This window comes from Theobroma cacao, chromosome 3 (assembly GCF_053813885.1).
Source record: "Theobroma cacao isolate CCN51 chromosome 3, ASM5381388v1, whole genome shotgun sequence".
Taxonomy (NCBI): Eukaryota; Viridiplantae; Streptophyta; class Magnoliopsida; order Malvales; family Malvaceae; genus Theobroma; species Theobroma cacao.
In genome coordinates, this window is record NC_142641.1 from 45,570,447 (window position 1) to 45,592,067 (window position 21,621).

The window sequence follows — 21,621 nt, forward strand, 5'->3', positions numbered from 1 at the left end:
GTTGAACCTTTGAGATGGAAAATGGAAAATGATTGCCTGGAAAATCTTAGGATTGGCACCCATTTGTGGAAGAACTTTGGTTTTGATCAAGTGTTTATTTGCCCCTAAATGAATTGGAAAGGAGGAAGAATGAAAAAGAGTAGATGACACAGAGCAATACGCCCCTCAAGGAGAGGGAAAATGAATACTATAGATCTAGACCTAGCTGCACTAAAGGAAAGTGAACCATATGGTCCATACTTCAATCTTTCATATCTCAATTTTAGCCATTTAACTGCAAAATAAAATGGTAATAATTAATAAAATAATGATCTGATATTAAATCAGAAGTGAAAAATAGTATGGAACTCAAACATGAAAGAAAGGGTTTTTAATTAAATATATTAAATGCTAACCCTTTTTTTTTATCTTATATACCTTTTTTGAAAGATTTTATTTCGGTTATTGATTTATAATGTCCAAATAAATATATTAGTATTTACCAAATAAACGTTTGATAAGGAGAAATAAGTTGTTGCAACGGAAAGATGAGGCGATACGACGCCGTGTATGAAAATTCTATTGGAATTACAAAAGTATCCCTCTATACTGATTTATTTTCTGGTTTGAGTTTCTCCTCCGACTCAGTCACGACTCTTCGCCCTCTCTTCTGCGACAAAATTGAATTTTGGCATAACTTTTATTCCTTTTTAAAAAAAAAAAAAAATTCAAAAAAGAAGAAGAAAAAACTATAAGTAAAATCTCCGAATTAAGGAAAAACCAAAAAGAATTTTCTCCGTCCTATTTGATTTTCCTTTTCGGAATCAGTGGAGATTTCTAGGGTTTTATTTCATGTACTGCGAAGCTTTAATGTCTTATGAATGGAGATTGCCTATAGCCTCTCCATCGCTCTCCAATCCCATCAGCAGTTGATCATAGCCACAATCATCACTCTCCTTTCCCTCCTCCTCGCCGTCCGATCATTCTTCAAGAGACCCCACAAATCCAACGCCCTCGGTCCCGTCACGTCGACCGGTAAAAAGGAACCTGAAGAAGCCACATCCTCGCCCCCCTGCAACTGTTCTTGCTCCTGCAACGGAACTTCCCATTCCGCGGTGTTCCTGAACGGCGGTAGTGCTGGTACGGTGCAGGAGGGTATGGTGACGGCGGATGTTTCCAAGGTAGCTGCGGAGAGACAGAGCGGGGCGTCGATGATGGAGCAGTTGGTGCCGGAGATTACGACGCACGCGCTCAGTTACTTGGATTATCCGAGCCTTTGCAGGCTTTCTATGACTAATTCGCTGATGAGAAAGGCTGCTAATGATGATAATGCATGGAAAGCGCTTTATCACAAGGTACTCAATTTTCCAATTTTTGTTGCCTTTGAGATATATATATTGGTGTTTTGCTTGAAATTTTGGTTTTCGTGAATTCTATGTTTAATTTTTGTAGAGTTTGCGTTCAAGGGAAATGCATTTAAGTAAGTAGTAAAATTGTTCAAGAAACTAATTATCAAGATAAAATTACTCTCGGAAAAATCCAACTTTTTTTTTCGAAAAAGAAAAATCATTTCCTGGACTACCTTTGGCTGTATTTGTTTCATGGCGTTTCCAATGAAAGTGTGAAAACTGAAGGAATCCTTTCTTTCATTTATTTTTAGTTTCTAGTTCATGGGGAGCATAGAACCTAACTACACAGAATCAGGCCATGGTTTGTTTATCTTGAACGAAGAGATGGACCTGTTTTGATGTTTGCTACCACTTTCCTTCATGGATTAATTTTTGTCCAAAATTTTCACTGTATGTTATGTCACTTGATGAACTGTTATAATGGTCAAAAAATGAGGGTGTTGACCTTATGGGGGGAAAAGGGCTTTTGGCTTCTTATCTCACTCCTGTAAAGGAGGAGATTCATGACTTTTTGCAGTTTACATGAATGTTGTATCTTCTGTTTTGTTTCCTTGTGGCGTGAATTTGTTTATCACTCATAGGCTTTATGAAATATGCAATCACATTTTTCAACCTTTGGGCCCATTCTTATGTGTAAGCTGGTGATTGCAATTTTCTTCTGATGACCTTGTTGTTTAGCTGTGTGTGTTCCCATGTTTTTCTTACGAGTTGATTGTCGATATCTTTCTTGGTGGGCTCTATGCATAAATTTTCTGCCTTAAACTTTTGATTGTTAGGATTTTACTTTGGAGCAAGATAGTGTAACACCAGTTAATGGGTGGAAGGCATATTATGCAGCTACAAGAGCCATAATGAATGTTAATGCAGAATTCTTTAACATCATCAGAGATAGGTCGCTTCAAGCAATGAGTCGTTTTTGGCTGAATGCGGATTATGTAAAGTGTGTTCATGCATCTGGAGAACTCTTTTCAGGGTATGATGCTTTTATTCCTCTATCAATAAAGGCTGTTTACTTCTTTTTGTTCTTATGATGATGGAAGGTTATAATTTCAGTAATTATTATGATTTTTTTATTAGGCTTCTGCACTGGAATTCAGATTTTAGGCCTTAGAAAGTTTGTGGTGCCGTTCCAATTCTCTTATTGTTGATTGAACATCTTGCTGTAGACTTTTTCCACATTAAGGCTGGGTTAAGTTGCATGTGCATGCTTACCTGCCTATATATAGATGTAATACAGCACAGATGATCAAATGTGGGTCGAATGAGGGCCTGCTCTTTTCATGCTTGCTATTTAAGATGTTTCTAGAAAATTATGTGATGGTTCCAAGAATATTTGAAGATAGAGAAGAGCTTTCACTTGGAAGATGATTATAAGTTGTTTACATGATCACATTTTAAATGGCTAATTCCTTAGTTGGTTCCAACATTGGAATGCTTTTGCAAGTATTTCGCTGTTAGCACATAGTGATTTCCTTGGAATAACAGTGCTTTTGTCGTAACATATTAGTGCAATTCAACCATGAGGTTTGCGAACAAGAGATGTTACTTTGGGATAGGTGTGTTAGAAGCAACTACATACAAATAGAGTTTATTGAAAAAAAAGACCGAGACATTGTAATTTGTAAAAACTGAATTATATTTGTATTTCCTAGCATGTAATGTCAAGTTGTAGAAATGAAGGATGTATTACCTATCATGATGGAGGACAAAAAGCTTGAATAAAAAAGATTTATTTCAAGATATTTTGAACAGTAACTTCCTATTTGTTTTAAGTTATACCTTTTGTTAGAAGCTTGTCCAGCATCAGATCAGAAGGTTTTCTGATGAAAAATATTCAATTCTCAACCTACGCTTATCAAAATCTTGACCTTCTTGATGTTTTCAGGGCGTAGGTTGAGATTAGCTAATTAGCATGTTAGTAATATACCATCATCTTAGCATTTGGCTTGATTAGGCTTAGGTCTATACATTACTTGTTTGTTTTCTATATTGTATTAATGCTGAGAGTCATTGTTCTTTTCCCCTGCAGGTATAATGCTGTAATACAAAGTTGGCAGCTTGCTTTTAATTGGGAGCAGGGGGTTGATTTTCAGGTTATAGATGTTCGAGCCCGGGTACTGACCGACATGGCCTGGGTTACCATGAAAACCTTTGTTGACATGGATAATGGGGCATTTAACATGACTAACGTCTTTGAGTTCCATAATGGACGGTGGTACCTGGTGCATCATCACAGCTCAGTGATGCTCGCGGATGGGGACGTGGAACAACAGATTGTTCATGGATAACAGAAGATGAAGAGTTAAATACAAATTGATAATTTTTAGTACTAGCTTCAAAACATAGTACTAGTGTTTGTTAGCAAAAGCAAGTTGCTTGAAATTTCTCTGGAATTTCTTTCAAAGATATTTCTTTTCCGGCTTTGCCACCTCATTTTTGGGTATTTTGTGGTAAATAGGTGCCCTTTTACGATTTAGTCTCTTTGTATTATTTCTTTGCTTCCTAATGATCATAATTTTGGATGTATATATATCAACAATTCTTCACATGGATGTATACATGTGTGAATTGAAGTGGATTCACACAAGTTGCATGACGTGCTGGATCCCAAAGTGGCTTAAGGGGTAAAACTAATGGGATATGATATTGGAGTCAGTGACTTAAATTAAATTAATTGTGGCTGCGGGTGATGTGGGTATGTACTCATAAACCTATCTTGTTTATAAAGATTACGTGAAGTTTCCAAAGCCGTTACCAAAGGTTCCATGGTCTAGTGGTCAGGACATTGGACTCTGAATCCAGTAACCCGAGTTCAAATCTCGGTGGAACCTTTGTTTTTTATATATTTTTATTTTAGTCATTCCCCTGCGCCTTGTCTCATTCTGGGCCTTACATTTTGCTTACAATGCTGCATCTCGGGGCTGTCATCCATTTCCTTGGGAACGCACAGCAATTCAACTAGACGGAATGGCGATGGCCCTTCTCTCAGCACCACCATTATCTCATCAAACCTCATTCTTCCAACGCCCTTGCTCTCCCTCTTTTAGCTCCATAACTTTCTTCAAGTATCCATCTAAGCCTACCATCCCTCTGTCCACTACTTCTTCTTCTTCAACTTCTACTGCTGAAGATAAACCTTCTGCTTCACCTGATGTTATACCTGTCCAATCAGAACCTGCCACCGTTGCAGTTGACCAGCCTCCTTTCAGGTACCATGCCATGTTCTTTTAACTTGGAGACCATTGCCAGTTACCTTAATTATTGAGTATATTATAAGGTAAAATGAAAGTTTTAACTAATAAAATTTTGATGCTTATTGCTCAACTTTCATAGGGCTAATTGTGGTGGAAGGCGCTTTTCTTTTAAGTATCTTGTCTCAGTCAACTAATTTGCTATTAATTGATGGCTTAAGCAGTAAAAATAGAGTCATCTTTGTTGTTAGTACAGCACAATTTAATATTAAATATTGCTCTAAAAGGGTCTTTGAAACTATTGAAGGGTCATTATGGCCTTGTAGCTGGCTTTCAGATGAAGGATTGAAAGCCATCGCCGCGCTGTTGCTTAAAGACTTTGTTTCACGGTGCTAATTTGAGCATATATTTTATTCTCATTCACGTGATGGAAAAATGAAAGCCCCTTGTCTACAGCATTTGAACTCTAGACCATCCATTTCGATGGACACCCCTCAACCATTTTAAGGCATTACATAGTTTATGAAGTTTACAGGGGCTTAGAAAAACCCTGTTCATTTTGGTTTTGTTTTGCAAATTGTGATTAGGTGTGTTTGTATGCTTTTGATATGAATCAAATGCAGTGTTCTAGCGTCTATAGAATTGATTTTTTTCTGTTTGTATTTCCTCTTGGCATTTTATCTAAATAAGATGGTTGGCAAGTTCACAGGGGTTGCAAGGCCTGTGGGAGAGAGGAACTGGAGAGGGGATGCAATGGTGAGGGAAGGATTCAAGGAGGGATTGCAACAGTCCCAGGGTTTGGTTGGTGGCCTATAAAGGCTTACCGGCCTTGTCCTGGATTTGTGGCATCTGGTGGTAGGTATAGGCGACGGGGTCAAAGCATGGATGAGGTTGCCTCTGGAAGAATTGGGAGAGCTAGTCCTGTAGGGACTAATGATGAGGCTGAATCACGTAAGTACATTTCCTAGTTTGTAGTATTTGATAAAACTGTCTACATTGAATCCTAAAAGGATATTATAGGAAGCATTCCAAGACTCCACTCTGTATATTTGGACTGAGAGTTGGCATCCTCCAGCCATAGAACCAGCCCATTCAATGAAATTTATATTTGAAAGGAAAGGGCATCCTTCCAATTTTCTGCATATGCTTCATATGCAATTGTATGCATTGTCCAACCATCTTAACCTACCAAACCTCCAAAGAAAACCAGTTGATTTGAGTGAGCATGTTGATGCTTTTGAATTCTGATATTCCCCTGCAAAGAAATCAACATCTTTAATTACCAGCCGATATTTCTGATACATCTATCTAGTAGTCTTTTCGAACTCATTCCATTAATCTGTACTCACAATATATTTAGATAAAGTTAAAAGTAAAAAATGAATCCAATCCAATCTTTTTTGTCATTGCTGCTTTCTTGTATTTTCCTTTTTGCTCTTTGAAGGCTATTCCGGTTATATGATGTAAATTGAATCCTTGCAGCAAGAAAAAGCAACGTCCAAGGAAGTTCAAGAGATAACCAATGCATAGAATGAGATGTACCTGCAATTGCAGCATAGCTCGATTCAGAAAAAGCCAGACCTGGTGCAGCCATTAGTCATGGGTTTGTTAAACGACCATACACATGCCATTTTTCCATTTTTTTGGCTTTGATCTTAGGGGACATGGAAAAGCTGTTACTTGTAATTGCCTACATGTCTTTGCTGCCTGTCCACTCTCTACCTTCCCAGTTGATCTGCGCAATGAGAGTGAGCCAACTCCTGAAATTGACCAACAGACCAATTATATAATTTTGTCAAAGCATAAATTGGCTTCAACTGGCAGCACTGCTATTTATTCTTTTCAAAGCAAGATGATATGGGAATCTTTAACTACAAATCCACAAAGGTTTTCCTAAGCTAACACGACCATCAATGAAACAATCCCCAACATCCATATAGTCGCAGTAGTACAATTACTCATATTCCAGGTGATGGAAGAATGAGGCATGAAAAAGCGACATAGATAAACTTTGCCTTGAGTGGCACAAAAGGTTCCATGGTCTAGTGGTCAGGACATTGGACTCTGAATCCAGTAACCCGAGTTCAAATCTCGGTGGAACCTCCTTTTTTATTTTTCTCGGAATTAAAAAAGGAAGCAAATTTTTCCCAAATCAGATAAAACCATAAAACACAGCATCTTCGACCTTTCATCTCTCTCCCCAAAAACCCACAGATAAAATCATAAAACCCAACATCTTCGATCTTTCATCTCTCTCCCCAAAAACCCACAATCAATTGAAAAAAAAAAAAGGAATAAATGGACGCAGAAACTAGAGGGAAGATAGAGCAAACGGTGAGAGGAATCCTGCAAGAAGCTAACATGGACGAAATGACAGAGTACAAGATTCGACAAATGGCTTCACAGAAACTGGAACTTAACCTCTCCGAGTCCAAGTACAAGGCTTACGTCAGACATATCGTCAATTCTTTCCTCGAAGAACAGAAGGCCAAACAAGAAGAAGCGGATGATGATGATAATAATAATAAGAACAACAAGGAGTTTGATGATGATGGTGATGTCATTGTTTGCAGGGTTTGTTTGTTTCTATCTCTCTCTCTCTCTCTCTCTCTCTTAATGTGTTTTAAGGAAAATTTTGATTTTTGAGATTTTCTTTTTATTGGGGTTTTTTTTTTCAGCTGTCTGAGAGGAGAAGGGTGATGATTCAAGAATTCAGAGGGAAATCTTTGGTTTCCATAAGGGAGTTTTATAAAAAGGATGGCAAAGAACTTCCTTCTTCTAAAGGTAAATGCTTTGCTTAGCTTTAATTCCAGTTGTTTCAGGCTAATTATATATCTTGCTTTTGAACTTATTTTTCTGAGCAAGTTATGCCGCTGAAGCCAAGCTTCTGTTTATTATAATGTGTTGAGCTTGCAAATGGCATAAGAAACAACTTAAATTCGCACTGATTTTCTCCATTGCTGCTATTTTGGTCTACCGGATCATCAAATCTATGATGCTTAAGAACTTTATATTGATAACTAATAGGAAATTTGGTTGCACAATCTGCCCAATAGGTCAACTTTCCAGCATGTTTGCCAAGCATACATTTACTTATATTGTTTCCCTTAGTTCTTCATATTATTGCAATGTGCTGATATTTTGGTGCTTTCCATAATCAAACCATATACAAACCATCGAGAATCCAGAGTCTTTATAATGGAAACTGATATGTGCCAACCTTGTGATATTGCTGTGAGTGTTTATATACTTTCACATACTGTTGCAAATGTTATCATGTATCATGATTCTTGATCTATGCCCTGTTTTCACCTTTTTTGTTTGCTTTGTGCTCTTCGGGAAAGTGTGATTACTGATTTGTACCTAACGTGTCTTGTAGTAGTGACTTAGGTTGCATAATCCAGCTTGTGGATGCTTCCGTTCATGTGCAGTGAATTCAATTTCAAAGTGCAGGAGAAAATAATTTCTGTATCTCTTTGAAAGTGTTTTACTTGTACACTGTTTTAACTGCTGAGGAATTATAGAGGAAAATTGCATCAAATTCACCTGCTGTCTTGCTTCTATCATGTTACAGAGTTGGTGTCTTGGTTTCTTTTGCTCAGGGTATGAATAAACCAAAGAAAGGCCTTCATTTGTGCCCTTTGAAACGTCTGTGAGAAGGGTGGGGCATAAAGCAGAAAGAGAACCATGGACTTAATGTGTATTTTTGGAAATAGTATTATTATTATTGTCTTCTTATTCTTTGGCCATTTTTACTAAATTTATGTGAATACTCTGCCTTATCTCGTTTTTTCAGTTTCCTAGGCTATATTACCTCTGTGAGCTGCATTTTTGGATGTGTGGATCTCATAAGCAGTGTTTTGTCAGTTTTCTAGTCTGTTGTTGCTTGGGTGGATTTTGCAGAGAAAGGAAGATGAGTTATACACTAACTGTATCCCTCTAGGGTGTCAATAGTTTATAACAAATAGAAATGTAATTGTTTGGTTCGTAAGCCTTGTGCAAGCTGATGCAGATATCAAAGGCAAATTTTGTATCTTAATGTTCTCGAAACAAATTCTCTCTCTCTCCACACTGTGCATGATTGTTGGATGTTCTAGTGAAAATGTCTCAATTTATTCTTCATGATTGAACTTGCTTCGCAGTTCTAAAATTTACTTGTGCTGTTGATGTGAAAGAATTTCATTTTAATACTTGTTTTAAATTCTGGTGCTGTATAAACAGGAATAAGTTTGACAGAGGAACAGTGGTCAGCCTTGAAGAAGAATGTACCAAACATTGAGAAAGCTGTTAGGAAGATGGAGTCTCAGACCATGTGAGAGCGTCATCTGGTGAATGACTCTGAAGTTCTTGAAATGTGTAAGTTTGAACGTGAAGTTAACCTCAGTATCTTAGGCGGCTATGCCAGCACTGCCATTTATAGAAAGACTATACCACTGTTTGGATTCTGTGATGTTTTTGAATCTCATTTTGGAACGCAGGGCAGATAGCCCTGTTGGAAATGATCCACATCCTTGAATCGGAATGTATGTGAATACTTTGGCAACTAAACATGTCCTTATTCGTGTAACTTTGCTACTCCTTTTAATCTGAGAGATTATTATTCTATACATAAGTGTAAGAGTTTTTAAATTTTACGAGCTGAATCAAGAAATGGGTATTTCCATTTAATAAATTATTTATACTTTACGAGGACACTTGTCGATCTTCTACTTCGCCGAGGATTCTAAAAGCTCCAACACTTCCCTGATCTGCATGCACATCGGGTTTAAGTTGTTATGTATTGATTTCCCTGGGAGCAGAGGGAACCACCAGGCTTTGACCGCCGAAGCTGCTCGTTGCTTGCTAAGATGAAAGAACGTATTACATGTACAATCTTATATAAGCGAGGAAGAGTGCTGTTTTTTTAATCATTATTACTATAGTTAAATAGAAAAAAAAGAAATGAATCCAATATTAAATGGACCCTCCGAAATTTTAGGCTGGCTGAACCTGAGCTTGAGTAGTTCAGTCCTCTGAGTTTTTATGCAATTATCTTATTACACTTCCGAGCAGGTTGTTGGCATCTACTAAGTTAATTAGAGGACAACTAAGAAACAATCCTATGTATCAAGAATGCGCGAGACAATGACGGTAATATCATCTTTCTTTCCACCGGTATGCCTTTGTCCAGCCATCATAGAAGCTTGCACATATGGAGTGACAGCTTCTCTATCCAAGGAAATGTTGTAGGCCTGTTGAGCCACGGGCCAGGCAACCTCCTCTGGATCTAAACCTAGTTCAATCCCCGCAGCTGCAGCCTCCAATATCAGACTTTCAGACAAGTTGTCGAATAGTCCATCAGTTCCAGCTATAATAACATCTCCTGGTTCTACTGCAAGCTTGATTACCTGCTTGGGAGGAATAATTACACACAGATTGTGAACTTGACATAATCTGATGATGTAGACAAATTGTATAATTCAGAGTGACCAACAATTTACATTACCTGTGCCTGCCAGGGTTTATCGGAATTTGCAGAATTTCCCAGCTGATATGGATAATTGAAAGAGTGTTGCTGAATTGGTGACTTGTATACCGCTGCACCCTGTCTGATCAGCATAAACCCGCTGTCTCCCATATTAACAGCATGCAAAATCTATTACAAGGGAAAACGAAAGATGGAAAGAAATTCATTAGTTTGTGAGCTTAGAAGAGAGCTGAATAACCAATTAACATGACATCTGCAAATAGTAATAAATAGAACACACATTGTCCTCCTGGAGGGTTATGATGCAAACTGTTGATGATCCTTCAGCTTTGGTCTTTCTGAAAGCCTCATTCAAAACCTCCATCGGATCCACCTGCCTGTCTGGCTGTGTCAGGATAGCAAGAAGAGAATTATTCATGAGTTCCCTGGCATATAATCCAGCGTCAACACCATGGCTGCTCCAACCACCCACGCCATCTGCCAGTCCAATTGTCTGCTTCTCTTCACAGATAAAATGGCTGTCATCACCCTGCGGCCTTGAATCTCTATCTTTGGCTATATAAAACGATCCAGACAGCATCATCAGGTTTCTCTTTTGAACACCAACCCTAAAACTCAAAAAGGATGAAGCCAGAGATACTGTGAGTACATAATTCAGCTCCTTTTCCCCCAATCAATATTGAACACAGAAAATCCCGGTGGGGCAAAATTTCTTGTTTGACTGATGGGGCCTACCCTTTTTGGTCCCCTTTGGATTCTTTTACAAACTAAATAGCTTCAAAGCTTAAACTATAAGCTAGCTAAACTTGTCAAGTTTTATTCTCTTAACACGTTGAGCTTTGCTCCAAACTTTCAAACCACACTGTGTATACCCCTTAAAATCAATCCAGATGAAGGAATTTCCGAGACCTATGAACTTTTTTCCCAAGAAATTAACTATTTAAACATAAATATTACTATGTAAAAGGAGAGAGATCAAAAGATGACCAAGTCCATACCTATCAGCCATGGTATCTTCAGAATTTGATTGTTGAAATCCTTGAAGCAATGTGGGTTGTCTATCAAAAGCTCAATTGAAGGGAAGAGTAATCGAAGCAAAAGAAACCGAATTATAAATAGTACAGTAATTGCTAGTACTTCCCAAGGAAGGTTTCCCTTTTGTTTTTCCCCCTGGCCAAGGCTTGTTAAGAAAGAGACTTAAGGAACTTGGGAACATAATGACTTAATTAGTATGTTTTTTAGTTTGTCTGATTCCGAGTTGATAAAGGAAACGCGTTATCTAAGCTAGAGACTCCTAGTATAGATAGGATTAATCGTCTGCGGCAGGAGAATGAATACAAGCCGCTTTAGCTAATTAATTAGTGACTAACCAAGATCAACAACCATAATTTCATAATTTATATAACTAAGAATCAGATTAATGTATCATTAACATTATTAACACTAACGAGAAATGGATAAGGGAATATAGCTTTTTAAAAAAAAAAAAATTGAAGAAAGAGAAAAGTATGCATGTAATGTATACTATACCTCGACCTTTTTTTTTCATAGGTTATAAAAGAAATAAGTAGATATAACACTTCAAATAAAATTTTAAATTATTTTGAAAAATTTAAGTAAATTTTTTATTATATTCAATTAATTTTTTATATTTTTATTTTAAATTAAATAAATCTTTCTCTAATAGTTAACATGTCATAACAATCTTTTAAGTAAATTTTGTTATTAATCAAAATGTCATATGTCCTTTCATGTTACTAGATATGCTGACATGCCATAATAATTGATAACATAGTTACATAGTATTTTTTACTTTTCACATTAGTATCACGTTAGCATCTCATAGATATAAAATAAAAAATAATATTTAATGAATGAAAATTAGTCAAAATCATAAAAGCTTATTTTATTTAAAATGAAAATAAAAATAATAAAAAAATAATGACTTATTTGAATTTTTTCAAGTATTATGTCAAATAAATATATTAGTACTAAAAAAAGGAAAGAAATACTATTAATTGAATCTAGATTTAGCTTTTAATTCTTTTATCTGTGCTTATCATTTGTGTTATTGAGTAAAAATTGAACTATGTTATGCAAAATCAAATCAATAACCCAAAGTTTTAACTCTTTGAATATTTTGAATTCAGAAAAAACTAATTTCAACTAATTAAAGAGCTTTGGAACACTTCACCATGGGCTTTAGAATTTTAACTAATTATAGCATTATATGTACACGATGCTTAAACATTTTAACATAGATAAAAAAAAAAAAGCTACATTAAATTTTTTTTCTAGCAGACTAGCATGACTTAGTCGATTACAAGAGCAGAAATCTGGCTATGCTACTTTGTTATCAATGGGAACCTTGAACACGTTTGACAAGGCTGGCTTCCATCCCACCACCCAAGAACTCTTGCTCCGCTTTGGGGTGAGAGTAGCTGAGCTTGCTGCAGCCATTCTCATTTTCTCAATCAAGGCCTCCGTGTTCACTTGTTCCGACAAAATATCCTCCAGTTGCTGGCTGCTGATCACCAATTTCACCTTCCAAACCCCATTCTTCTGCGATGGAAGCACTTCCAGAGCCGACCCACTTGATAAATTCTCAACAAAATCTGCTGATGACATCTTCGGTGGCTCAATCCGATTCATCCAATCCACTTCCAGTTTCTTCACAGCTTCTTTGTTAACCTGTTTACAGACCCCAGTGTCACCAGACTTGTGCACCTTCTCCATGGGGAGAAGATAGTAAAATCCCCCGTTAACCAGGCACTCGTCTTCGGGCAATGGTAATGAGGCTTGACCTCTTCTGCAAACAGCATACCCTGGAAAACTGTTGGCAATCTCCCGGGCGAGTTTAGGGCCCTTGATATCAATGATTTCACCGGCATCTGTTAAGACCCGGATGGAATTGCTGCACTCCCCAGTGACCCCTTTGAGAGAACAATTCCCCATTGACAGAATTTCCTTAAGCACCTCACATTCACCCAACAGTCACAGGCTGCAACTTGTATTTAAAACCTGGAATCTTGGCAAAAACTAGTGGAAACAAAATGGGGAGGGGAGAGGAGGTGTCAGAAGAGACAATTTAAGTGCTGTTGTTTTCAAAAATTTGATCGGCGCCATGTGATACTAGACCGTTGGCAGGATTGTTTAAGGGAATTTGAGTTTTGTACAACTTGGAAAGGGAAAAAAAATGGAAGAATAGGTTAAACAAATAGTAGGTAAACGACATTTCAGAAGCAGGTGAGTTCGAATTAAAGGTCTAGGGGGTTTGCATTTCACAGTTTGCAGGATTCCTCTCTAATCTTGGAGGCACCTAAATTTTACTTTAGGGGCAAGTGTTTTTGGTGTCTTCCTTGCAATTGTATTGCCTGGGGTAACAAGGGACAAACATTATCACAGTATTTTAAGTGTTTTCTTCATGTTGCGTATCGGTTGGTTCATGTATTTCAGCAACAGCAAAAGAGAGTATTTATCAGTATACAGTTATTGAATAAACAATTGCTGTAAACAACGCCCGTGGGCAAGAAGTTAGCTCTATGCCTTCTATCGAGTCCAATTCAATGTACCCAAAAGAGAAAATATGTCTAATTATATTCTGAAATATCTAAAAACGAATCATCTCGTGAATGAACATATGTCAAAATATGTTAGGCTTTTACAAATTTTATATATATATATATAAAGTAAGCTTATCCAAATCTTTCAAACATTAAATGCTTTATCTTGATTTAAAAGAAACAAGAATCTTCCTCTCTTTATGTAGAAAAATGCGTTAAATTTTGTGAGTTACCATATTAAAAATATAATTTTAATTCTTATAAATTCAAAACTATCAAATCTTTCTGTAGAAAAATGCTTAAAGTTACGTAAATTACCATTTTCAAAATATATTAAAAGATCAAAACTCTTTAAAATATTATAAATCTAAAACTATTTAAAAATGTATATATATGAGTGTAAATATATTTTTCCTATCTTTCTCTTATAACGAGTTGAAAATGTTAAATATTTTTTATCTTGTAAAAGAGTTTTTTGCACCCGTATTAATTGTTTTTTATTTATAATTTAAAATTATTAATTCATCTTATCTGTTCAAAATACATTAGATTAGAAAATTAATGAGATTTTGTTTATGTTTCAATAATTCAATGCTTTTTAAGTTATAGTTTTCAAATTATTTAATTAAAAATTAATAAGCTTCGATGTCTTCAAAGCTAGTAGTACCAAGGCAAAGGCATTTTGAATGACCCCATCATCCCTCGAAAAGTGGACCCACCCCTTAAATGGGCTCAAAACTCTGGGCCCATGTTACGGGATTATTTTATGTTGACGTGGACAGATGTGTAAAATTTGTACGCTCTTATTCGTTTGTATGATTAATGATGCCTCCCAGACAGAAATCCGCCATCCCCATGCCATTGGCAAAGCCATTTTCAAAGATATCTTTGAGTTGACGTGTCTGTCCTTGATAGGTCCATATGGCTTCGTAAGACACCACTCGGTCATCCTAAGGCTTAGAGCAACAATCCCATCAATTTCAAAATAAGAAATACCGTCCAAAGATAAAACCCTTCATCGATACCACACAAATTCCCTCCTTCCACGTGCCGCTTTCCCTCCATAAAAACACCTGCAAATCCCCACCCTGAACAAAATATCACCCAGAAACTCAAACCAACCAAATTTCCAAAATTCTCTCAAAGATGGGCTGCTCCGCCTCCAAACGCAACCAAGCCATCGTGGACATCTACCGTCCGCCACCAACAAGCTTTGCCGTCTTCGATATCAACGCCATAGATGAACCATGGGTAAAGGTGGAGCAAGCCCAGCAGGAGAATCAGGAGAAGAAGCCAACGCACGTGCCGGCTGTGATTCTTGAGAAGCTCAACACTTTCGAAACTGATGCTCCTTACTCCTGGGACGAGGTTAGCAAAGCCCTGGAAAATCTCAAGCCTACCCTTAACAACAATAACAAGAAACTCCCAGCTCCTACGTCGCCTCCAAAACCAGCAAAACAAGTTAACAAGCAACAGCCACGTAAGTGCTTAACTTTCCATACCCTAGAAGAGTTGGACGCTAAGCTGTCTTCAAAACCTGCTGCAAACGAGTTAAGAAAAACGGAGTCAATGGGAAAGGAGACGGGAACCAAAACCAAAACCAAAACCACCGAGTTAAACAACCCGGAGCCTTCAAAACCTGCTGCAAACGAGTTAAGAAAAACGGAGTCAATGAGAAAGGAGACGGGAACCAAAACCAAAACCACCGAGTTAAACAACCCGGAGCCGCCAGTTCCAGACTCAACAGGGTTCAAGTCAGTAAAAGAGAACATATTCATATTAAGGGACAGACAAGAGAGGGAAAAAGAGGAAAGGATGGGGAATTACGATAAATTAATGAGCAAACGAGACCCGTTGAGCCAGTTCCCAGAGATGTGCCCACCAGGCGGTGCCGACTCGGTGGTCATCTACACGACGTCGTTGAGAGGGGTTCGGCGTACGTTCGAGGATTGCACCAAGGTCCGAGAGATATTCGAAATCCAACGCGTGGTGTTCGACGAGAGAGACGTGTCGCTGCATGGGGAGTTCCTGAACGAGTTAAGGAGCATCCTAGGGAAAGAGGCGAGCGTGCCGAGGGTGTTCGTGAAGGGACGATACGTGGGGGGAGTGGAGGAAGTGAGCGAGTTGGACGAGTCGGGGAAACTGGGGAAGATACTGAACAAGGCACGTGTGGAGAAAGGGGTGGGAAGGCAAGCGTGTGGAGGGTGCGGGGGAGCGAGGTTCGTGCCATGTTTGGAGTGTGGAGGAAGCTGTAAAGTGGTGGTGAGTGGCGACAAGAGAGAGAGGTGCGGCAAGTGTAATGAAAACGGGTTGGTTCACTGTCCAGCTTGTGTTTAGTGGTTCCCATTTGTAGCAAAGGAATGAAAGTTAGGCGTCCTTTTTTTGTAACTTTGTGTTAATAGTTTGTGGATTATGTGAGAAGCCCTTTAAAATTGAAAGACAAGTGGGAAAAGCAAAGGATGGAATTTCAATTGTTTAGCTTTTGTATGCAATATATAGTAATGAATAGTTTTGAGGTTATGATGTGTGGTCATAATTTTTCTTTTTTTTAATGGAAGGTGCAGCATATGTCTTAGGGTTTTATAGTTGTGAGTTTGGCCTAACTGTACGAAAGAGCTTAAGGGTAGAAATTAATAGAAATGTGAAAAAAGGAAAATTACAAGAAGGGCCCAACCGGGTTCGAACCGGTGACCTCTTGATCTGCAGTCAAATGCTCTACCACTGAGCTATGGACCCTTTGATGGGCAGGCAGGGAACATTTTATCTACTAGACAAGGGCGTACTCTCTATTTATGAATTTATTTTAAAAAAAGAAGATTCGAATACAAGCTCTTTAAATCATACATTAATTAATAAATTAAATACTCAAATATATAATATAAAATTTTTTAAAGTATTTAGTAGTATAACAAGAAAATATCATAACAAATAATGAGACATAAAATTAATATATGAAAAATAGAAAATTTCAAAAGAGATTTTTAACATAAAATAGATTTTTCAAAAATAGACAAAATTTCAAAAAATATATATATATGAAAAATAGATTTTTAACAAAAAAAAAAGTGCTTTTGCTCTCTTGTTCGAGCATAATAAATTAAGAGATATGTCAATAATATAAGAAAGTGAAGTTAAAAATTTCAAAATTATAATTTGATAAAATATATATACGTGTGAGTATGTCACTCTAATATATTTTAAAATAACAGTTGTTTTTAATGAAAGTGAAAAAGAAGTTCCCAAATTTTATAAAAAAAAAAGAATTTATATTTAATATGCTGTCACCTCTTTAAAAAGCAAGTTAAAAATATATGTAAACCTTTAAAAATAAATATGGATAATTTTATTATTTAGTTAAAAAAAAATAAGTAATTTTTTATTGTTATTCTCTATCTCTTTTACCTATCCTCCAAATTAAAAAAAAAACACTTAAAAAAAAAAAGAGAATTACCTAGTTTTAACAGTAACTCAATTGCTAGAGCATCCAATGACGTCCATAAAGCTTCACTTCTGACCCACTCCGCATGAAATAATCAAAACATTGAACAAAAGAAAGTCTGTTCAAAGAGGACGACTTTAGGATAGTCCACATCACTATCCTCTCCAACGATAAATTTGGCATAGAAGTATTACTGTCCTTAATTGAAAGGGTCATCTACTAGTTGCAGTAGGTAAAATTTTTGTTGAGAAAGATAGGCCAACTTCCAGGCCTTTGTATTTTTCCGAGTTCTACCTTCAAATCTTCTATTCTGCTGATGGCCTAACCAACCCCTTAGATTATAAGTATTTTATCCTATTGGGCGGTGAGACAAGTTTTTTATTGGTATTCTTTAATTCTAAACAATCCCCATTCCCCCTCCACTCACCTGCTCAGCGTCTTTGACTTCACAAAAAGCTGTACAGAAAGCTACTCACTTTCGTGGGCCAACAGAAAGTGGAGCAGGCTCAGACCAAACCATGTGAACTAGCGGTACATAAAATTCAATCTTCATGTACTTTATTCCATGGAGGTTTTGACATCCAGCTTAGCAATCCTGCACCTGCCAGTGGGATTTATTAGCTTGTTATTTTAGGCAAACCAGTCTCGTGACTCCGGGATTAAGCTTCTTCTGTATATGGCTGTTATCCGCCAAAAGCTCGGGCAGTCAAGCTTAAAGTCATTCAAACCATATCATTCATTCCTGACTTCTTATGCCAGATGAGAACTTAAGAACGATTGTACTCACTGCCCAAACAGGCAAATGGGGTAAAGAAAATGTAATTCATGGCACCAGACTGCAAACATAACTCAAATTATATCTAACACCACAAATAAAGTTGATGTTTATCATTAGTTTTAGGTATTATTTATGTATATGCCAAACCGCATAACAGAAAAAAGGGTAACAACAGGTTCGTAGCAGCCTGTGAACAAAAAGTTTTACATCTCACAGACTGTGTATCCATGCATTCAAATCAACCTCCCTATCAATACTGTCTTAAATTCCCAATTCCCAATATACTATATGTCTATTTCTCTAGTTATTCTTCAACTCTTTTCTTCCATCATCCTGTGTATTTGTATCTGTATGCGTTTATATGAAGCTGCTCAAAGCATTTTGTTCATAAAATATATCCAAGAGGGAGAGCGCCTGCAAAATTTAATTAACAGGAGAATGATCAGAATACAAGACCGAGTAGTCTAAGGCTGGAACATTTGCTGGTTATCATCATAACATGTTTGTCGTGTTATATTTTACCTCTGGCACGTTCAGTTCAAGGCGGAACTTTGGACCATCATAGTGGTGGAGAATTGGCCTGAAGGAGTCCTCTTCAAGTGGCTCACAGATTTTCCTTGTTATAACCTTAACCTGCAGAGGAACAAAAAGTAAATTCATTGACCAATTGCTCTAAAGAATTAGTCTTGCATTTTTCTTTTTATTTTTTGCTTGAAAAGATACCGAAAACTTCTTATTTCTTGCATATAACTAACAAACAAATCTTTTGAAAATACCTGAGCAGGGAATCGTGATTCGCCAGGGCATTTCTTGTCCTCCCAGGCTGTTGGATCAATGTTTGTTCCTCCAAAACTTGCAGCCTAAAAGAGGATCATTAAAACGTTAGTAGAGGCGTAATCCATGTTAAGCAAAGTTCAGAAACAGTAACAGGCTAACCACTGACCAGACCTTAACCCCTTCTAAACGGAGCTCTATAAAGCTACCAGCCACCCTAGACCCTAAAGTGAAAGTTGCATAGCAACCGTCTTGTGAAATTAACGTGTGCAATGGTGAAATTCAATAATAGTAAAAGTCCTTAAACGTCTAAAATGAAGTCATATTTAGTACCAAGCACGACAAAAAAAAAATTAAATAGAAAATTATCAAGCAGTTAACAAGGGAAATAGGAGAAAATAGAAGTACAAACCTCAAATACTCCATGGAGTTGGTGGGTGGAGTAGTTGTAGAGGAAAAGAGGCAGCCCTGGAGTTATCGCCCGGACTGAATCTCGGTAACGTGGAGGCAAACCTACAGTTAACGAATAGGAACAATTAAGGAATATAAATCAACATAAATAGCATATTAGATTTTTCCACAAATAATTACTTAACCCAATTGAGAATTGTTTGGTTAATTTCATTGATCTACTTTCTACTACAAAGCAGAGAATTTTTCTTTAAAAAAAATTACTACCATTAATGTAAAGGAAGAGAGAGAACACCAAAGACATACCAAAGAGCTGTCTCCTGAGATTCTCCTGCATGGTATCGTTGTTGCAAACAAAGATGTAGCCTCCAACAGTTTCATTCCGAGGCAAAGACTCAGATGGTGGCAGTGTCTTGAACCTCTTGTCAGCAGCACTCTTCCCATCCTTATTATCACCGTTATTGTTGTTATTATTGTCGCTGTTATTGTTATTGTTCTTCTTGTTACTGTTCTTCTTCCCAATTTTGCTTCCATGATCATCCTCTCCTTTATTCTTGTTCCCCTTCAAGTTAAGATTGAAATTATTGTTATTTCCCGGCTTTGAATAAATCCCTTTGTTGAACCCTCCGTTGATTCCAACATAATTCTGAGACCCCATCAGACCAATTGGACCGAACCCGATGTTGTTGCTACTGGCTCCAATTTTCCATCCATCATTGTTGAAGGAATTGAAATCAGAGACCTTCGGCTTCAAGTTGTTAACAGAATTCACTTCACCACCGACTCTGATATCAAAATTCCTCCTTTCATCAGGCCTCTTTGAAACATAACTGTTGCTCCATATTGAATCGTTGAGCGAAAGATTAGCCAAGTTCGAATTTTGGACCCTAAGTTGATCACTGAATTGCCAAAACGATTGCTGGTTGTTCTCCATCCTCAACTTCAATTCCCTTTCCAAATCTTAAAAAAAAAAAACAGAAACTGGAATCTGGGTATTAAAGATGAGTTAATAAATATATAGAGTTCAATCTATATATATATATATATATATAACGAGTGGTACAGGAATCTAAGATTGTTTAGAACAAGGGAGGCAAAAACAGACGAAGTGAAAAGCACAAGAAAATGTTTTTGATGAGAGAGAGAAAAGTAGATGCAGAGGGGAGTGTTAAAGAAGGGAGATTATATTAAGGGGAATGAGAAATTTCGTGGAAACCGAGCTGGGGGAGACTAAGGGGGAAGATTAAAGATTGCGTGTGAACTTGTCAAAGTTGAAAGCAAAGTTACAAAGGACAGAAAAATAGACTACTAAATTTCTTAAATTTATCTCTATTTTTTAATTTTTTCCAATATGATGACAAAATTTCTTCCTAATCTTTTTGCCTTCGTCAAAACTGTTGAGTTCAGAGTTGAGCGAACAAAGAGTGATGAAGACAGAAAAACGCGGTTTGACGTGGCGGAAGAGGAGAGGACGGACTGAGGAGGGGAAAAAAGGGGTTCTAGAAGGTCTTAAGGGGATTCTCTCATGGTGGCCCTTTTTTTTTTGGCGTTCACATTTGAATTGAGATTTGTCTTTGCTTCGGTGTTAAGGCTTGAAAAAGGCGATTTTTCATTTGACAGACGGACGCGTTGATTTTTTTTATTGGGGTTAACTCACACGTGTGTCGACAGTTCCTACACGTGAGATAGGTTTGTGGGCCTGCCTATTTCGAGATAAATTGATTTCCAACTTTGCATTTATCATAAAGATTTTTTTTTATTTTCTTTTTCTCACTTTAAAGCATCCGATGCTTTTACCGACAGCCAAGTAATTGTTTTGGTAGTACTAGGAACGTGCTAGGGTTAGTTCAAGAATGATGGATTAATTGACTATCAATAAAAAATGTGTTTGATTTTATACTTGTGAATAAAGTTTTTTTTACTTGATAGTTGATAGACACACTTTTAGATTAAAAATATAAACTCATAATAAGTAATATAAAAAAATTTAATCAATTCTTTATTAATATGAGACTCTTTATGTAAAATATCAAAATTAAAATAATTTTTGAATCAAAGTGGGTTTTTTTTTAACTAACATATCACATATCTCACATTAATAAAAGATAAAATTGGCTCTTCATCTATGCTAGTATATTAAGTTAGTCTCTGTTGAGTTAAGAGACCAAAATTGGCTAATTAGCCTGGAAATTAAACAAGTAATTAAAGATTAAAAAAAAACTGAGGATATTTCGAATTTTCAATGTTTCATATTTGAAAGGAGGTAGAGATTTTATCTATAAAAGAGATTAGGATAAGAGTTTTATGTCAAGTCGGTTTTGGGGGCCCAACCTCCAATGAAGCGATGGTCCAACAGAATGGGTCGCGGGAAGGACTCCGCAACTTCATCCACGATTCAAAAGCACTACTCCGTCTAGAACGGATCTGGTGGTCAAGCACTCCAGCTCAAACTATTTTATCTTTTTTATTTATTTTTTATTATTATTTTTAATTAAAAGTAGCCTTAGAAAGATCCAAATGTGAAAGCGTCATGACAACCAAGTGGCAGTTCCCTTCTTCTAACGCAATTTTGTTGGCAAGTGTAAATTGATTTACCTCTCTTACTAAGGA

At 36.9% G+C, this 21,621-nt stretch overlaps 7 protein-coding genes and 3 non-coding genes across 10 annotated transcripts; 6 read left to right on the forward strand and 4 right to left on the reverse strand.

Moving 5' to 3' along the window:
- The first annotated feature begins 244 nt into the window (after positions 1-244).
- Positions 245-3,975, forward strand: LOC18606728 (F-box protein SKIP8). The gene is made up of 3 exons (XM_007040503.3): positions 245-1,334; positions 2,165-2,361; positions 3,418-3,975. Exons 1-3 carry the CDS (start codon positions 861-863, stop codon positions 3,674-3,676), a joined length of 930 nt encoding a protein of 309 aa, XP_007040565.3. The 5' UTR covers positions 245-860; the 3' UTR covers positions 3,677-3,975.
- Positions 3,976-4,147: 172 nt separating this feature from the next.
- On the forward strand, positions 4,148-4,219 carry TRNAQ-CUG (transfer RNA glutamine (anticodon CUG)). The gene has a single exon. It is a non-coding gene; the product is annotated as a tRNA-Gln (tRNA).
- A 59-nt stretch (positions 4,220-4,278) lies between these two features.
- On the forward strand, positions 4,279-6,396 carry LOC18606729 (uncharacterized). The gene is made up of 3 exons (XM_007040504.3): positions 4,279-4,597; positions 5,289-5,530; positions 6,062-6,396. The coding sequence occupies exons 1-3, from the start codon at positions 4,356-4,358 to the stop codon at positions 6,112-6,114; spliced, it is 537 nt and encodes a 178-aa protein (XP_007040566.3). The 5' UTR covers positions 4,279-4,355; the 3' UTR covers positions 6,115-6,396.
- A 214-nt stretch (positions 6,397-6,610) lies between these two features.
- Positions 6,611-6,682, forward strand: TRNAQ-CUG (transfer RNA glutamine (anticodon CUG)). Its single transcript has one exon. It is a non-coding gene; the product is annotated as a tRNA-Gln (tRNA).
- Positions 6,683-6,737: 55 nt separating this feature from the next.
- On the forward strand, positions 6,738-9,191 carry KELP (transcriptional coactivator p15 (PC4) family protein (KELP)). Its single transcript, XM_018117962.2, has 3 exons — positions 6,738-7,153; positions 7,258-7,363; positions 8,801-9,191. The coding sequence occupies exons 1-3, from the start codon at positions 6,878-6,880 to the stop codon at positions 8,893-8,895; spliced, it is 477 nt and encodes a 158-aa protein (XP_017973451.1). The 5' UTR covers positions 6,738-6,877; the 3' UTR covers positions 8,896-9,191.
- A 315-nt stretch (positions 9,192-9,506) lies between these two features.
- On the reverse strand, positions 9,507-11,186 carry LOC18606731 (putative protein phosphatase 2C 55). The gene is made up of 4 exons (XM_007040506.3): positions 11,045-11,186; positions 10,327-10,654; positions 10,065-10,214; positions 9,507-9,966 (listed from the first exon to the last, which is right to left on the reverse strand). Exons 1-4 carry the CDS (start codon positions 11,053-11,055, stop codon positions 9,679-9,681), a joined length of 777 nt encoding a protein of 258 aa, XP_007040568.3. The 5' UTR covers positions 11,056-11,186; the 3' UTR covers positions 9,507-9,678.
- Positions 11,187-12,242: 1,056 nt separating this feature from the next.
- LOC18606732 (uncharacterized) lies at positions 12,243-13,668 on the reverse strand. Its single transcript, XM_007040507.3, has one exon. It carries the CDS (start codon positions 12,999-13,001, stop codon positions 12,387-12,389), a length of 615 nt encoding a protein of 204 aa, XP_007040569.2. The 5' UTR covers positions 13,002-13,668; the 3' UTR covers positions 12,243-12,386.
- A 1,013-nt stretch (positions 13,669-14,681) lies between these two features.
- Positions 14,682-16,129, forward strand: LOC18606733 (Glutaredoxin family protein). Its single transcript, XM_007040508.3, has one exon. It carries the CDS (start codon positions 14,756-14,758, stop codon positions 15,944-15,946), a length of 1,191 nt encoding a protein of 396 aa, XP_007040570.3. The 5' UTR covers positions 14,682-14,755; the 3' UTR covers positions 15,947-16,129.
- Positions 16,130-16,273: 144 nt separating this feature from the next.
- On the reverse strand, positions 16,274-16,345 carry TRNAC-GCA (transfer RNA cysteine (anticodon GCA)). The gene has a single exon. It is a non-coding gene; the product is annotated as a tRNA-Cys (tRNA).
- Positions 16,346-17,926: 1,581 nt separating this feature from the next.
- LOC18606734 (DCD (Development and Cell Death) domain protein) lies at positions 17,927-20,203 on the reverse strand. Its single transcript, XM_007040509.3, has 5 exons — positions 19,318-20,203; positions 19,013-19,113; positions 18,603-18,686; positions 18,349-18,459; positions 17,927-18,240 (listed from the first exon to the last, which is right to left on the reverse strand). The coding sequence occupies exons 1-5, from the start codon at positions 19,943-19,945 to the stop codon at positions 18,184-18,186; spliced, it is 981 nt and encodes a 326-aa protein (XP_007040571.2). The 5' UTR covers positions 19,946-20,203; the 3' UTR covers positions 17,927-18,183.
- Positions 20,204-21,621: the final 1,418 nt, after the last annotated feature.

Excerpts from the sequence above, each read along its gene's own strand:
- LOC18606728 (XM_007040503.3), top strand. The coding sequence starts at position 861 with ATGGAGATTGCCTATAGCCTCTCCATCGCTCTCCAATCCCATCAGCAG. Across the intron at positions 1,335-2,164 it reads GGAAAGCGCTTTATCACAAG|GATTTTACTTTGGAGCAAGA; the intron begins GTACTCAATTTT and ends TTTGATTGTTAG. Across the intron at positions 2,362-3,417 it reads TCTGGAGAACTCTTTTCAGG|GTATAATGCTGTAATACAAA; the intron begins GTATGATGCTTT and ends TTTCCCCTGCAG.
- LOC18606732 (XM_007040507.3), bottom strand. The coding sequence starts at position 13,001 with ATGGGGAATTGTTCTCTCAAAGGGGTCACTGGGGAGTGCAGCAATTCC.
- LOC18606729 (XM_007040504.3), top strand. The coding sequence starts at position 4,356 with ATGGCGATGGCCCTTCTCTCAGCACCACCATTATCTCATCAAACCTCA. Across the intron at positions 4,598-5,288 it reads GTTGACCAGCCTCCTTTCAG|GGGTTGCAAGGCCTGTGGGA; the intron begins GTACCATGCCAT and ends GCAAGTTCACAG. Across the intron at positions 5,531-6,061 it reads TAATGATGAGGCTGAATCAC|CAAGAAAAAGCAACGTCCAA; the intron begins GTAAGTACATTT and ends GAATCCTTGCAG.
- KELP (XM_018117962.2), top strand. The coding sequence starts at position 6,878 with ATGGACGCAGAAACTAGAGGGAAGATAGAGCAAACGGTGAGAGGAATC. Across the intron at positions 7,154-7,257 it reads GTGATGTCATTGTTTGCAGG|CTGTCTGAGAGGAGAAGGGT; the intron begins GTTTGTTTGTTT and ends TTTTTTTTTCAG. Across the intron at positions 7,364-8,800 it reads AGAACTTCCTTCTTCTAAAG|GAATAAGTTTGACAGAGGAA; the intron begins GTAAATGCTTTG and ends CTGTATAAACAG.
- LOC18606733 (XM_007040508.3), top strand. The coding sequence starts at position 14,756 with ATGGGCTGCTCCGCCTCCAAACGCAACCAAGCCATCGTGGACATCTAC.
- LOC18606734 (XM_007040509.3), bottom strand. The coding sequence starts at position 19,945 with ATGGAGAACAACCAGCAATCGTTTTGGCAATTCAGTGATCAACTTAGG. Across the intron at positions 18,687-19,012 it reads AACTCCATGGAGTATTTGAG|GCTGCAAGTTTTGGAGGAAC; the intron begins GTTTGTACTTCT and ends ATCCTCTTTTAG. Across the intron at positions 18,460-18,602 it reads AATCACGATTCCCTGCTCAG|GTTAAGGTTATAACAAGGAA; the intron begins GTATTTTCAAAA and ends GTTCCTCTGCAG.
- LOC18606731 (XM_007040506.3), bottom strand. Across the intron at positions 10,215-10,326 it reads TAACCCTCCAGGAGGACAAT|ATTTTGCATGCTGTTAATAT; the intron begins GTGTGTTCTATT and ends CCCTTGTAATAG. Across the intron at positions 9,967-10,064 it reads ATAAACCCTGGCAGGCACAG|GTAATCAAGCTTGCAGTAGA; the intron begins GTAATGTAAATT and ends CCTCCCAAGCAG.